General features: G+C 34.3%; 1 protein-coding gene, 1 long non-coding RNA gene and 1 pseudogene across 2 annotated transcripts; 1 reads left to right on the plus strand and 2 right to left on the minus strand.

Annotated features, from left to right (window-relative positions):
- Nucleotides 1–733: 733 nt before the first annotated feature.
- Nucleotides 734–1469, minus strand: LOC110906022. Its single transcript, XR_004879554.1, has 2 exons — nt 1432–1469; nt 734–1275 (listed from the first exon to the last, which is right to left on the minus strand). It is a non-coding gene; the product is annotated as an uncharacterized LOC110906022 (long non-coding RNA).
- Nucleotides 1470–2401: 932 nt separating this feature from the next.
- Nucleotides 2402–4811, minus strand: LOC110907521 (annotated as a pseudogene).
- Nucleotides 4812–10983: 6172 nt separating this feature from the next.
- On the plus strand, nt 10984–12262 carry LOC110904137 (transcription factor TCP20-like). Its single transcript, XM_022149960.2, has one exon. It carries the CDS (start codon nt 11192–11194, stop codon nt 12026–12028), a length of 837 nt encoding a protein of 278 aa, XP_022005652.1. The 5' UTR covers nt 10984–11191; the 3' UTR covers nt 12029–12262.
- The last annotated feature ends 2265 nt before the right edge of the window (nt 12263–14527 follow it).

Raw genomic sequence — 14527 nt, forward strand, 5'->3', positions numbered from 1 at the left:
TTCTTCTTACAAAAAAATTATTCTCATTTTAATCCTCCACTATTAAGTCTAATCTTATCTATTTGCTAGTTATATTGCAAGCTTATTCCTTGGTTTATAAATGATATATAGTTTGATAAATTCTTTTTATGCATGTTTAATAGATAAACCTTGAAAAGAAAAGTTGTATTATGATATCCATGATCTTGCATTTGCTTGTTGATTATATTATTTATATATATTTTAAAGTTATATATATTATTTAGTTTTAATTAATATAGCACAAATTCAATTAAAGTTCTAATATATAACTTATGAGTGTGGATTGAATATTGTTAATTATAAAATTAATTCTGATTTCCTCATCATTAATTCATGATTGATGTATATTTACCTATTTTTTTTACGAAATGAGTAAATAGTAATTAAATAACCTTTTATTGTTGTTCTAAAAAATTGTTTTTATTATATTTTATGGTTAGTAAATAATAATTAAATAGCCTTTTATTGTTGTTCTAAATTTTACAAATTCTAAATCATTATGTGCTTTTATTATTATGGTTATGAGTTTTGATATTATTATGTGCTTTTATTATTATGGTTATGAGTTTTGATTGGTCCATTAATTAGTTTTTGTTATTAGTATTTATACAATTGATGATAACTACCAAAATACAATTTGTATTAAAAGGTGATGTCTAATAGTTATATTTGAAGACTAGTTTAAGAACCCGCGAGGTTCGCGGGTGGACTAAAACACAAATGAATAACTTTAATTTATTGAAGTAATCGTTTGAATTAAATAACCGTTCAAGTAATAATAAATTAGTAAACTACAATGAGACAAATAATGTAATATATCCAGATGCAAGTATAGCCCTCTCACTGAAATAATTTTGATTGTTGAAGTTTTCAAGAATTGAAGGATACACAAAATCAATTAAAGTTGAAATGGGATCCGATGTATCAGTGATTAGAAGGTACGAAACAGGTGCCAAAACTGAGGCCCATATATCATGATAAGGATTTTGGACTGCAAACCAAAACTGATGATCCGGTATAGCAAACCTGGGATGTAACAAACCCGAAGCCAGTCAACATAAAACCCAACTCAAATGATGGACATTGCACAAGGAGACCCAAAAGGATGTAACCCGAGTGACAATACTGAACAGCTGAAGCCCAAACGTTGACCCCCTATGAACATCGCTTGTATATCCTGTCAAAATGCAATTCCTGATCCAACAGCTAGCAAGAAGGACTATATAAACACGCTGCCACATAAACTGAATACTGCTGCACATAGGAAGTAATATTTCAGGTCTGAACATTCCAGAATTTCCTACTTCAACCCATTTCTTTAAGCCTTCATGATAACCGTCACATCAAATTAAATACATTACATTTATTGTCTCCATATTACAGTTGTTAACTAAAATAACAATATTGTACCCGAATATTTCCATGCTCGGCTCAGTGTACGGATTGTAAGCAGGCTTGAAATGCAACTTGGACATTCCTGAAACAAAAGATGGCATGAGAACATACTGTATTTTCGATACGCTTAAGAATAATATACTTTAAATGATTTGGCATAAACAAAGATTATATTTGATTTAAATCATATTACTTGTAGCAAATTACAGTATCACCCTTAATATGGGAGGTTAGTATTTACCCAAACAGGAGAAGAAGTCAAGCAACACGCCTCTAATTGTTTACTATATTTTTTCCATTTTGCTCCCCGCCTCTAACTCCATCCAAATTGTTTGTTAATTGAAATGGTATTTTGGTTACGTAATACCCTTAGTTTTATACTTGAAGTTACTAAAATACCTTTTTAGCTAACAAACAATTTGGATGGAGTTAGAGGCGAAGAGCAAAATGGGAAAAAAACATAGTAAGGTATTAGAGGAAATGACTGTTTTTAAATGATTTCGGCAAAACTGTTAAAGCGGCCAAAACATAGAGAGCAAAACGAAAGTTTACTCTTTAATTTAAATACCCAGATTAAATGATTTATTCCCACCGATATTGCCGACGCGACACCCAGTATTTGTTCCAAATTCAGAAAGTTTAAAGGGTAAAGTTAGATATTCAACAGAAAATAACTTTAGCATGTTAAAGTTGCGATGACAGCATATGGAATGTTTGTTTGGTTGAAAATGGTAATTACGTAGTGTAGCGTTCGTTCATAGTTTAATAGTTTGTGTGAGATGAATTTTGAGAAATATGTTTGCATTTTGTAAGTAGTGCCCGAGACTCACATAAGCATTTGTGGTAAGTGTGAGAAAAAAACATGTTGGTTATATAATCGTCTCATGTAAGATAGTAAATTTAGTATGTATAGTTTTTATATTGCTATCAGGAACTAAAAAAAAAGAAAAAAAAATGTTAAGTGAATGAGCATGACAGGTTTGACTTTGACCAAATGACTTCTTTTATTCATGAAATTATGTCTCCAATATAAACTTGAGTGAGCAAATGCAAGTTTCATTTTACCTAAACTATATGAAAAAAAAAAACAAAACAAATCAACTGTGATCAAGAACAGAGGCAAGCTAGCATACCCGAATCTCATGAGTTTCCGCCATTTGCATTTGTAACACGAAACTCTCTTTACACTTCAGGATTTCTCCAAAACGCGCGTTTGCACCAAATTTCAAACCCTTTTTGTATATTCGAGCAATCATCACCCGAGTTCAAAAACCGGTCAAACCAAGACATCAAGATTTCTTGTTGCCAAGCGAGAGGAAAAGTCAAAATAATATTACTCAACCCTTCTTCGATTAGATTACGGTCTAACCCCCTTGACCCTCTTCTCATCCAAGTGAAATCATCATAAAAAGGGACCAGCCATGTTTGTAAAAGCAAGCATCTTGACTCTTTTGAAGCCATTAGTTGACCTTTTCCAATACCAACAAATAATCTTGCTGTAACTGTACTAATTTCGTATCGATGAATCGCAGGCACTTTAGAATGCACCTAAGACAACTCGGTTTGTGACGCCCATATTTTCAAGAAATCCTCGGAAATTTGTCTATCGATTAAAATATCAAGAGGCAAATGTAAGTTACCGGATTGTCGTGTGATTTGATCCACATCCTGCAAGTCTCTTTAGAAGCTTTCAAGAAATGGTGTTGTAACAAATGCAAACATTTGTCACAGGCCGAATACAAAGATTCTTTTTTTAAATCGTTTCTTGATGCATTCTTGTGAAGCATTTTCGAGACCAAAACTTTTTTAATCGACCCGTTATGACCTGAACTAAAAATAAAAATTTTTAATCAACCATTCTGACATAAAACCAATCTTACCCGAATCTACTTTGAACCGGCATGCTGGCTTACCCGGCTGTTTTGCTGGTTTGATCCGTAAACACAATCTTATGTGCTTATCTGTAATATTAGAATAAAAACAATCATATAGCTACTCGTGTCACGATACCAATATTGCACTGACAATCGTTGTAACGTACGATATAAAACGTAATTGTACCTTAACAGAATATCTTTTAACTCTTTCTTTTCGGTTTGGTTCGGTTAAATTCTTTAGAAGATAAACATCAATATACCTTGAAATGGCACATGAAATCAAATCCTCTAGCTTTGCAACCTGATAAAATACATGTTAGTATTAAAAAATCAATCAGTTTACTTATAAGCCAGGTAGTACATACCGTGTAAACAATGCTTAGCAATATCTCATTTGATGCTTTGCCAGTCAATACCTTCTTTAAAGCATCAGAGGTTAAAGGAAAATGAGCTTCTCCCGTAATAAACTCACTAAACTGTAGGAACACTATTATCAAACTGTATCCGTAAACAGACATAAATGAGAAAACAAACGACATGATGCGTTGATGTAAGAATCGATACTAAAGCTCATCATCTGTTTTGTTAAATTACAACGATTTATCTTTTTGGAAAGTTTTGATGTTAAAACATCTACAACAAACAATTTAATAAGTTAAATAATTTCATTAAACCATCAAGCCGACATAAATGGAGCACTTTTCCTTTTACAAGATTTAGAACCTTAATTACTTCTACAACTTGAGTGTGCATGTTAACTTTTGAGCCATTCAGGTTTACTTAAAATACTTTTTTGGAAGACATTTAGCCCATTGGACTCATTTTTATTTAAGCAATTTTTTAGTTGACATTTTTGCCACCTATACTCAACATAGTCAATAGAGTTGAGAATCGTAAACTTGAACAATCCTACATTAAGGCCAGCACAAAAGAAGAAAGTAAAAGTAATGTGGTTTAGATAAAATAAGATGAGTTGACCTCAGCTCTATTGGAGTAGCCAACAATTGGCGAGCATGACGGTTGGAGCATTGACGGCAGTCCCAAGCATTGTTATAGCCAGCACACAGGAAAAAAGTCACTCCTGTATTCAGAAACAAAAAACAGGTTAGTTTTCTTAAGTATAAATAAAAAACTGCAATTAACTTATTTAGGGATACATGCTTCCAAACAACAACAACAACAACAATCGCAAAACCTCACTTGATAAAACGCTTGCGCTTGTCAAGAATCGATTCAAACAACAACAACAACAACAACAAACCACACAAACAATTAATAATACATAAAAATTCAAAAATCTCACTATGGTGTTTTCATAGATGAGACAACATCTGTGTTTTCTGCAACATAAAAGAGCCATTTATTTACCTGGTCGGGATCGACAGGATAGGTACACACAGTGTACTTGTCATTAACATTTGCAATCGTAAGGAGTTTTTCAGATTCCCATGCGTCCCTTTTCCGAATAGCTACTATCGTATCTTGCCAAATTGCCATGGGTAACACCGTATACCCCATGTGTGCTCCCCAATCAATTCACTCTTCCTAAATCCCAACAACAGCATAATATTTCAAAAGTTTAATGCCAGCAAGAGAACATAAAACGGCAAAATGCCATAAAACTTTTCTATCACCATGTCATGCCTGGTTAATAGGACCAAAGATTTTTATATTATCAAGTTTATCTGATGCTAATAATTTCCACTACAATAGTCATAGTCAAACTTGGTAATTAAAGGTCTGATCAAATTCACACTACACATGGTTCAGTAAAAGGGTACTACTACCGATCACAACTGTCTAATAACCTTGGGTCCTAGTAAACCTATTTCAGTCTTCTTTTCCCCTTTCAATGGATTCAGGATTTATTTTCATGTTGGTTTGGGTTTGATCTTTCTTTAACTGGAAATAAAATATCCATTTAATTTGAGATTTGACACACAACAATCATATAGGCATATTCACCACTAATCACTCCAAAATCTCTTCAAAAACACTTAATCCTTCAATCCAAACCATCACATCACACATTCCACACAAACTAACACAATCAAACTCCCAAACACTTAAACCGCGACCAAAACACACATATATTCAAACTAATCCATAACAGATTCACAAAACAACACTCATATAGTCATATTCACCACTAATCACTCCAAAATCTCTTCAAAAACACTTAATCCTTCAATCCAAACCATCACATCACGCATTCAACACGTATTCACACAATCAAACTCACAAACACTTTTAAAACACAAACAATCAAACAAACTCAGAATTTTACCTCCGAAAAGTCACCACGCGATTGTTCTCCAATCGAATTGAACATCGATTCAAAATCCAACGGCTCGTCTTCCATGGCGGTTACGTCAAAACGTCATCGTCATCATCAAACCGCCATTCGTACGGAGGACTGCCGTTCGCCATGATCATCGTCTTACAATCACAATGCAGATGTTGTTGTTGTTATCATAACGATGATCAGTTGAGAAATCTGAATGTATTAAACCTAACTTGTTGAAGCTGCTTCAATGGTGAAATTGCGGAATTGAGCCCTAATTTGTTTGTGTGAATGAATATGAATATAAAGAGAAAGAGAAAGAGAAAATCTGGATCTAGGTTCTTGGGAATTTGAGAGAGAGAGAGAGAAATGGATTGCCGCCCAAAGAAGATTTGTGTGGAATATTAAGTTGACAGGTGGCAAAAACAGGTTTAAGCAAATGACAAGTGGCCAAAATTGTTTTGTTTTAATATAAGTAATAGATAATCATTAGTGCAATTCTGTTAATGAATTTACAATAATGCACATGTTTATATGATAATATGTTATACTATGACAACTAGTTAGTTAATTTTGTTGTTATATCATTGTTATTGCAATTGTATAAGCCTTTTAGTTGCTATTTGATATTTAAATATGTGATTTGATTCTATAAAATATTTGTATGGTAAAAGATATTATTTGCAAATTAACATGACACTAAAATTCTCAAGATGCCTGTTATATTTTCTTGAGCAACAAAATTTATTACTATAAGAAAGCTCATTTACGAGTAATAAAGATTCATATGTTATTATATGATCGAGAAAGTTGATAGTGACATTTGTTTATGTTTTAAACTATAGTGACAAATATGTGTATATATGATATATTTGTGATTGGCTATATCATGTTACATTTATGCATAAATTACAATCTTAAATTATATGGAGTTATGAACATGGATATTAATATATATGATGTTGGTTAATGCTTAGAAATTAAAATCATTAAATATCATTTTTCCCATTTAATTCATTCTTTATTAATTTTAATTCATTCTTATTAATATCTTTTAATTAGAAATTTGATTCATTATTATTACTTTAAATGATCTTTAATATTTTTTTTAGACATGACAAGCAAATTAATATGAGCTTAATCTCTTTAACACTCACACACACATATATGTATATGTATAATGTCCTAGGATTGTGTGTGATTTATATATATAATTGATATGCATATAAATTGTGAATAATCAACATGCATATAACTTGCTTATGGGTAGATATTACGGATTTCATTTGTTTAGCAATACTTCTGTTGGTCTCATTGTTTTAGATAGCATATACGTTCGTTATATGTATTGCCTTTTGACAAGTTAAATGTGCTAAATAAATTAATACAAATTTCATTGGTAGCTGGTTAACAAAACAACTACGCTGAGATAAACATTGTTATGCTTTAGTGATTTGATATTTCAGCTTGTTACAATGCTATGCATAGTCAACATAATTAATTGTATGGTTATTCTTCTAATTACTTGTTGTTGCTAAACAAATATTAATAGACATTGATATAGTCATTAGAAATGTGCCCTCCCATGAAAATGATGAAAAATAGCTATGAAAATAATTAGTGGACTTTAGCTTAAGTAAACTACTCTGATGTTAGTTACTTAAATTGATAGAGATAATAATTCATTTGAGTTAGTGTTGATGCTCACATGAATCCTAAATCAATGATGAGAACCCGAAGTTCTCCCAAATGTATACAAAGTCCCGTTTGTTTTTAATAATGATTTTTCAAGTTCAACCCAAACTTTAGTTCATCGCACTTGGCTTTTTGGCTAACATATAGCCTAGTGATGGAAAACCTTATGAATAGTACATGTTTTCCCTCTAAACAAATGCTAAAACTATAATATTTCACGTGGTAGAGACGCTATTGATACCATTTCACGTGTTAATATCATATTAAATGCTCCAGAAGAGCATCGATAGTTTAGCCGCTGATATCGAATTTTGTAATTCATAATGCATCATATTCTAATGTATACCCAAGAAATTTATTAAGTTTCCACTATGTTTGAATGAAAAGTCATCACCTTGGAATGATGTAAAAGAAAATGTACTAAATATCTAAAATATAACATATAGCAAATATGGCCAGAAGATTATATTAGAAGTTACTAGATATGATACTAATTTTTCACAATATTCTATTAAATCAAATATGGTGAGTAACCAGAAGTTACTAGAATATTTATACGTTCACCACATGGCATGACCAAATAGGTCATCAAGATAGCATCATGATATGCTAAACAATCAAACATGCTAAACGGTACCTTAGCACCTCTAAGTAATCTAAAAACATTACTCCCAAAATGCCTTATCATATGTCTAGTCAGTTTTTTTTTTTTTGTGGCAAATAAATTATTATGCCCTTCCAAACAATAGACTCCTACAAACAATCCCTCTTATATGGGACCATTGAAATGTACAGTTGTGTGGATTGTGGCATTTATACATGGTTACATGTGAGTTTTTTAGCTACCCGTATGTAGCATATGCCCAACATTATGGAACGTTGTTTTTTTTAACATGGTTTAACACTGTTCTTTGACAACCCAATTGTAGGAACCATTGTTGGGCACAATGTGAAATATAGTGAGAGGTATACGTAGTCGAGACGGAATTCGTCGATTGATTATATCAATTCAAAACCAACTGCTTATCACAAATACTCCCCATTAAAACTGGTCTCCTAAAGAGAATCAAGTTTCCATTTTTTTATATATTTTGTTGTGCAGCCTATGTACCAATAGCACCACCATAACATATAAAATGGGATATGTACATCGTATTCCCAGTCTTAGGGGGAGACAAGAAAATGAAAGACTGGTAACATAAAAAAAATGCATCGTATTATATATCGACCCCTGAAGTGGTCAATGCAAATCTGAAGTCCAAAAGAAAGAGCGTGTATTTGCAAATAATAACAAATGAAATACAAGATGCATTCACTAACACAAATAAGGTGACAAAGTCACATATACCAGCTTAAACTTATCTGTTCGAATGGAAGTACTCGCAAAATGATTATCATATTAATAAATTGTGAGAGATAAATCGGTTCCAAAACGATAAAACCCACAAACACAAAAAGAGCAGAGTAACGCAGTTGGTGTAACCCCAAAATGCGTGGCACACAAAACACCATAAGTGGTTGCATACAAAACCCCATAAGTGGTTGCATACTAAACCTTAAAGAAGGTTGTTGTCAAAACCCCAAAAGAGGCTAATGGAGTTCTAAAAGAAACTCTAGTACCAAACAGATATGAGATCGCGATAAATTATGTACAAAATAAGTACAATATGGAACCGTAAGGAAACACGTGTAAAATGATATATTTGATTATGATATAGCAATAGATGTAATCGATGAAAGAAAAAGATTACATATATAGAAAGTGTGCAAGAGTGTACGCACACGAATAGCCAAAATGGCTACATGACTTAAGGTTGAACTAAATTTGCTCGACAAACTAAACGTTTTCGAACCAGCAGTTCGAACACACATAGACGTCAAACCAGTAGGTTATAAATGGGTGTCTTAAAATAAAAAGAAACGTAAATAATGAGTTTTTGCGATGTAAGGCACGCATTTTAACATAAAGATTTTTCCCAAATCCCAGCAGTTGATTACGAGGAAACGTATACCCCTGTAGTGGATGTGATAATCTTTAGATGTTTAAGCGGCCTCGCAATCTCAGAATGACTTCAGATAAAACAACTTATGGATGTCATCACCGTATACATGTACGAGACAATTGCAAATGACATCTGTATGAAAACCCCTGAAGGATTAAAAATGCTCAAAGCATTATGAAACAATAACCCCATATGTGTTATATATATGAATCTTAAAGGAAACTACTCGTATGTGGTACAGTCGACTATACTCTGAAAAGAGAGGTATAATTTTGATAAAATGAGCTACATTTATTTAACAAGATTTCACTCTTATAGTGATAATGTAAACACCATCGAGAGGGAACTCTCAAACTAAAGAGGAAAATTTTGAATGACCTTTACAAAGTGTAGTTATCCTTGACCTGTAGTTTCGAGTATATATGTACTATTTTTGCTCATCAATCTGACTACATCTAGAAGATGTTATATAGAAAAAGCTCATTCTTTGAGTACATGAACGATTGTCTGATCGCTTGACATAGAAAAATTATTCTTATCAACCCCAAGAAAAGGATGTTGAACTACTTAGTCAAGAAGTACCATACTTAATTGCGATCAGAGCATTGACGTATCTTGCAAACAAGACGACCTCTGATATTACGTTGTATTGGTAAGATTACTGTTCTAATCTCAAATGTTGCACTCTTTTTCCCTTCACTAAGTTTTTCCAATTGGGTTTTTTCTTGGTAAGGTTTTTAACGAGACAACATAACTGATCCAATAGTATCAGTTTATCTTATAGGTCCCGAAGTACTAATTTAACATCATCATAAATCATGTTGTTAATTATGTATAATGCGTAGTGCACTATTTTCCCTTAGCTACGGTTTTGCCCCATTGGGTTTTCTTGGCATGGTTTTTAACGAGGCAGAATTATAAAACGCATTAAATAATTATTTGACATATTTACAAACTCGAGACACGGGATAGTTCCACAAGAACAATATGGCGTCCTGGGTTATGATTGATATATATTAGACTCGCATAGAGTTCGATCTCAATCCAGATACAAGTTATGAAGGTCGAAGATTTCAACATATTTAAGAAGTATGTAGATTAGAGTTGATCAAGAGAAGCTCAAACTATACTGTATGAAGACAATGTAGACAACAACACCCAAATCAAAGAAGACTACGTCAAATATCAAGTCAAGCAATTGTCACAGAAGATTGAATTCAACATCATTAAGATATACAAGTAAAATTGAGGGGGAGTAACGTACCCATAATATAAACAGTGTATGTATTCTTTTTCTTTAATGAGGCAACATACCTGATCCAGAAGTATTAGGGGGAGACAATACGCGTTGCACTCTTTTTCCCTTAGCTGAGGTTTTGTCCCACTGGGTTTTCCTAGCAAGGTTTTTAACGAGGCAGCATCACCAAACGTATTAAAGAATAGTATATCATCATGTGGATAGTCAAGGGGGAGTGTTATGAATGCATCCATTATTAATGAGTATCAACATTTCTAACTCCCATCTTCCATTTATGTTTGTATTAATGTTATAGCCTATATATAATGGCTCATGTATTTTGTATGAGATAAATCAACAAGAAATTCATCTCCTATTCTTTCATTCTCTTCTATACATTGCTAATATGTTCTAGTTATTTGATAACAATATTCAGAAAACTTTCTCATGTAGAATGGAGAAGACAAAACTAAAGAAAATCCTTTAGTCAAAGCCCATTTTACGATCATTTAATAACAAACAAAAAATATAATACAATAATATTAATAAAAACCACACAACACAGTATTTGTCTATTTGATAATCCCAAGAGCTGAGAGCATCATCAATTCATCATCCTCAGCCACCACACCACACCACATCACTTTCCATTTTCAACCCACCACCACCACCACTCACCATGACCGATACCACCAAGCCCTCAGACACCACCACAGATTTACAAATAGTCGCCGCAGAAAAACAAGAAACTGGAAACAAAAAACAACAACAATTAGCAGTCAAACGAAGCTCAAACAAAGACCGGCACACCAAAGTTGAAGGCCGAGGTAGAAGAATAAGGATGCCCGCACTTTGCGCCGCCAGAATCTTCCAACTCACTAGAGAATTAGGTCACAAATCTGACGGTGAAACCATCCAATGGTTGTTGCAGCAGGCGGAACCCTCAATCATCGCCGCCACAGGGACCGGCACGGTCCCTGCTTCGGCGATGGGGGCAGCGGGTGCCGCTGCTTCCCACGTGATTTCAATTTCTGCTGGATTGCAACACAAGTTTGATGAAAACAGTAGGACCAACTGGCCAGGTGGGAATTTGGGGGTCGGTAGACCCACTAGCCACCTGGCCACACCTGTTGTGGGTATGACGAGTTTATGGCCCGCCATACCCGCAACAGGATTTGGGTATCAGTCGTCTTCCACTACTTGCCCATCTGGTAACAATTTGGGTAGTGAAAACTCGAATTATATGCAGAAGGTTGCGTTTTCAGGGTTTGACTTACCCGGGTCAAATTTAGTTCCTATGAGTTTCTCTTCAATTTTGGGTAATCATAATAATCAGGATCATCATCATCAACAGCAGCTTCCGGGTTTGGAACTCGGGCTTTCGCAAGATGGTAGTATGGGGGTTTTGAATCAACAAGCATTGAATCAAATTTATCAAATGGGTCAAGCTAGAATGCATCAGCAGCAACAACTGGCTTCAAAGGATGATGATTCTCATGGTTCAGAGGGCCAATAGAAGTTTTAGATGAGTTGTTTCAGATTGTGAATTGTGATGGGATTGAAACCCTAATCTTTTAGGGTAAAGAAAAAAACAGGGATTGTTGGAAGGTGTTTCAGAGGTTCTTGAGTATCAAAAGAGTTGTATATTGCAGTTGCTTTTGCTTTTGCTTTTTGGGGTTTCACATCTCTAACAACACTTTTATTTTCATTATGTAAATCATATAGGTTTGGTTATGGTTTATCACTGTGATATCTAGTTACACACACATACATGTATATATATATATATATAGATATTTGTTAACATTATATATTTAGTTTGCAGGGTCAGTGGATTAGAGATATGTTTTTATTCTGCTAGAGTGCTAGTATAGAACTCTTCATAATATGTGTTTTAAGGAAACATCTAATAGGAGCAAATGGTAAGAATTGCACTATATGTGTTATGCTTCACAAGAATGGCATTCTTATTTTCTGATGATTTACTTCATTACTTGTTAGTTGTTGCGGCAATGACACATGGTGTCGGGTTAGACCATGTCTAGTATTCCCAAGCCCAGAGATAAGCTGCAACAGGGAAATAACCTGTTAGAAGGGGACCATCGTGCGACGACTAAGTCAGTATTTAGTTTACATTTACAGTGTGTTTAGATTGATTTTCGGCATTCTTCATACTCACCTACCAAATTAGGTGAGTATACGAATTTGATTCTCATTCTAAGCTACTATGATCATGATTCCTTCCTGGCTATAATCCAAATGGTGTTTTGTTCCTCACCAAATCAAACAATTACACAACTCATACCTAATTAAAGATGGTTTTGGATAGAAACGATGAGTCATGCCATTAGGAGTCTTTTTCATCTTGGATACGTCATTTTCATAATTGGTATAGGTAGAATTAATAGATGAAAACATCATACGTAACCTTCAACAAATGTTTACCCTTTTTTTCAAAGTTTCATAATTGTTCAAAATATGTCAAAATAGAAATAAATTACTAAAAGAGTAACTAAGATTCACATATTTCTTATCTTTACTTAGTGAAGGGGTATGGTCCCAAAAAGTCGCACAAACCAATCAAGTCACGCGCAAGACTATACTCCTACTACTTCAATCTGACAAACCTACAGACCACGCGCCGAGTAAATAGGTAAAACTTAGGTCGCGCGCGAGGCCCACGCAAGGTTAAAGCTCAGATTCTACACTCAGCATCCTGGATGAAAACCCTCACTCCCTATAGACCTTGCGCCGGCTATATAGATGTGCTCCAGAGGCCGCGCGAGGACAAAAGCGCGGGTCCATCCTGGACAAGTACGAAAGGTACGAGTGTCAGAGAAATGGGCCAATCGGCGTCCAACAAGCTGTATCCGATCGTGTTCCATAATTAACAATCGTGCAGGAGACAAGAAGGTACACAAGGACGCCTACGTGGCACCAATCAGAGGGCGCCGACACCTGCCCCATGATCTCCACTCACCTGCTGATGTCAGGGAGAAAACAAGGACGACAACCCGGACACATGGCTCCACTCAGGGTGCGCCAGCTCCATTAACCTTCTAGAAACACTAACGGTCATGACAGAAGGGACAAGAATGATATTCTTTGTTGTCGACTCCAGGCCCAAGGCCCATCAGTCCATCTCCTTCTACACTACTCCGGCTATAAATTGGGACCTTCATGTACAGGTTAATTCTATTCTGTTCTCTGCTCTCTCACTTTTAATCACACTTATTCCCTCAAAACATATACTTATTCTCACGCCGGAGAGTGGTTTGAGGAGAACCCCTTATTCCCCTCCTCTTAACGAGCTTAACGGGGTGTTCAGTGTTTTGCAGGGAGATTAAGACGCCAACTCAGGAAAGATTAAGAAGATTAACCTTTATGGTCGAAACATAAACCAAACTAATCACTAAAATTAGTTCCGTGTTTCTTCACTTAATTAATCTTTTAAATAAACATTTATAAAAAAATATTCACAAAATTCGAAAACTCAATGAAAGTTGAGTGACTTTCTTAAACAAAAAAAAAACTTTAAATAATTTTAGTAGAAGAGTTGAAAATTTTGGTTACTACACGACATGGTTCTAAAATTCTCGCCTATGCTTCGATTAGTCTCTAGTTATTCACTAATCGAAGGTTCACCAAGTAATGGTTGATTAATCTCTAGGCGGTCAGCAATGGTCCTATTCCAACCAAATTTTGGCTAGATTTCTGGCCAAACCTTATAAATTCCCTCCAATTACATAAAAATTGGTCAACGAGAGATTAAAACATGTCTATTTAAAAATTTACATATATGGATGGGTGTGTATATAAAAAACTAGAAAGTACATAGAAGTAAATTACTTACAAAACTAAAAGAACACCAGTGAGACCACTTCGTAATCTAGATCTATTGTTCATTCATACATGTCATACTTCACATGCTAAGCATGTGTGGTTACTGGTTAGTATATTTACTAATGTTGTTGCTCATTTTCAATAGTTATGCTTTTATGATAGCAAAAGATGA

This window comes from Helianthus annuus, chromosome 14 (assembly GCF_002127325.2).
Source record: "Helianthus annuus cultivar XRQ/B chromosome 14, HanXRQr2.0-SUNRISE, whole genome shotgun sequence".
Lineage (NCBI taxonomy): Eukaryota > Viridiplantae > Streptophyta > Magnoliopsida > Asterales > Asteraceae > Helianthus > Helianthus annuus.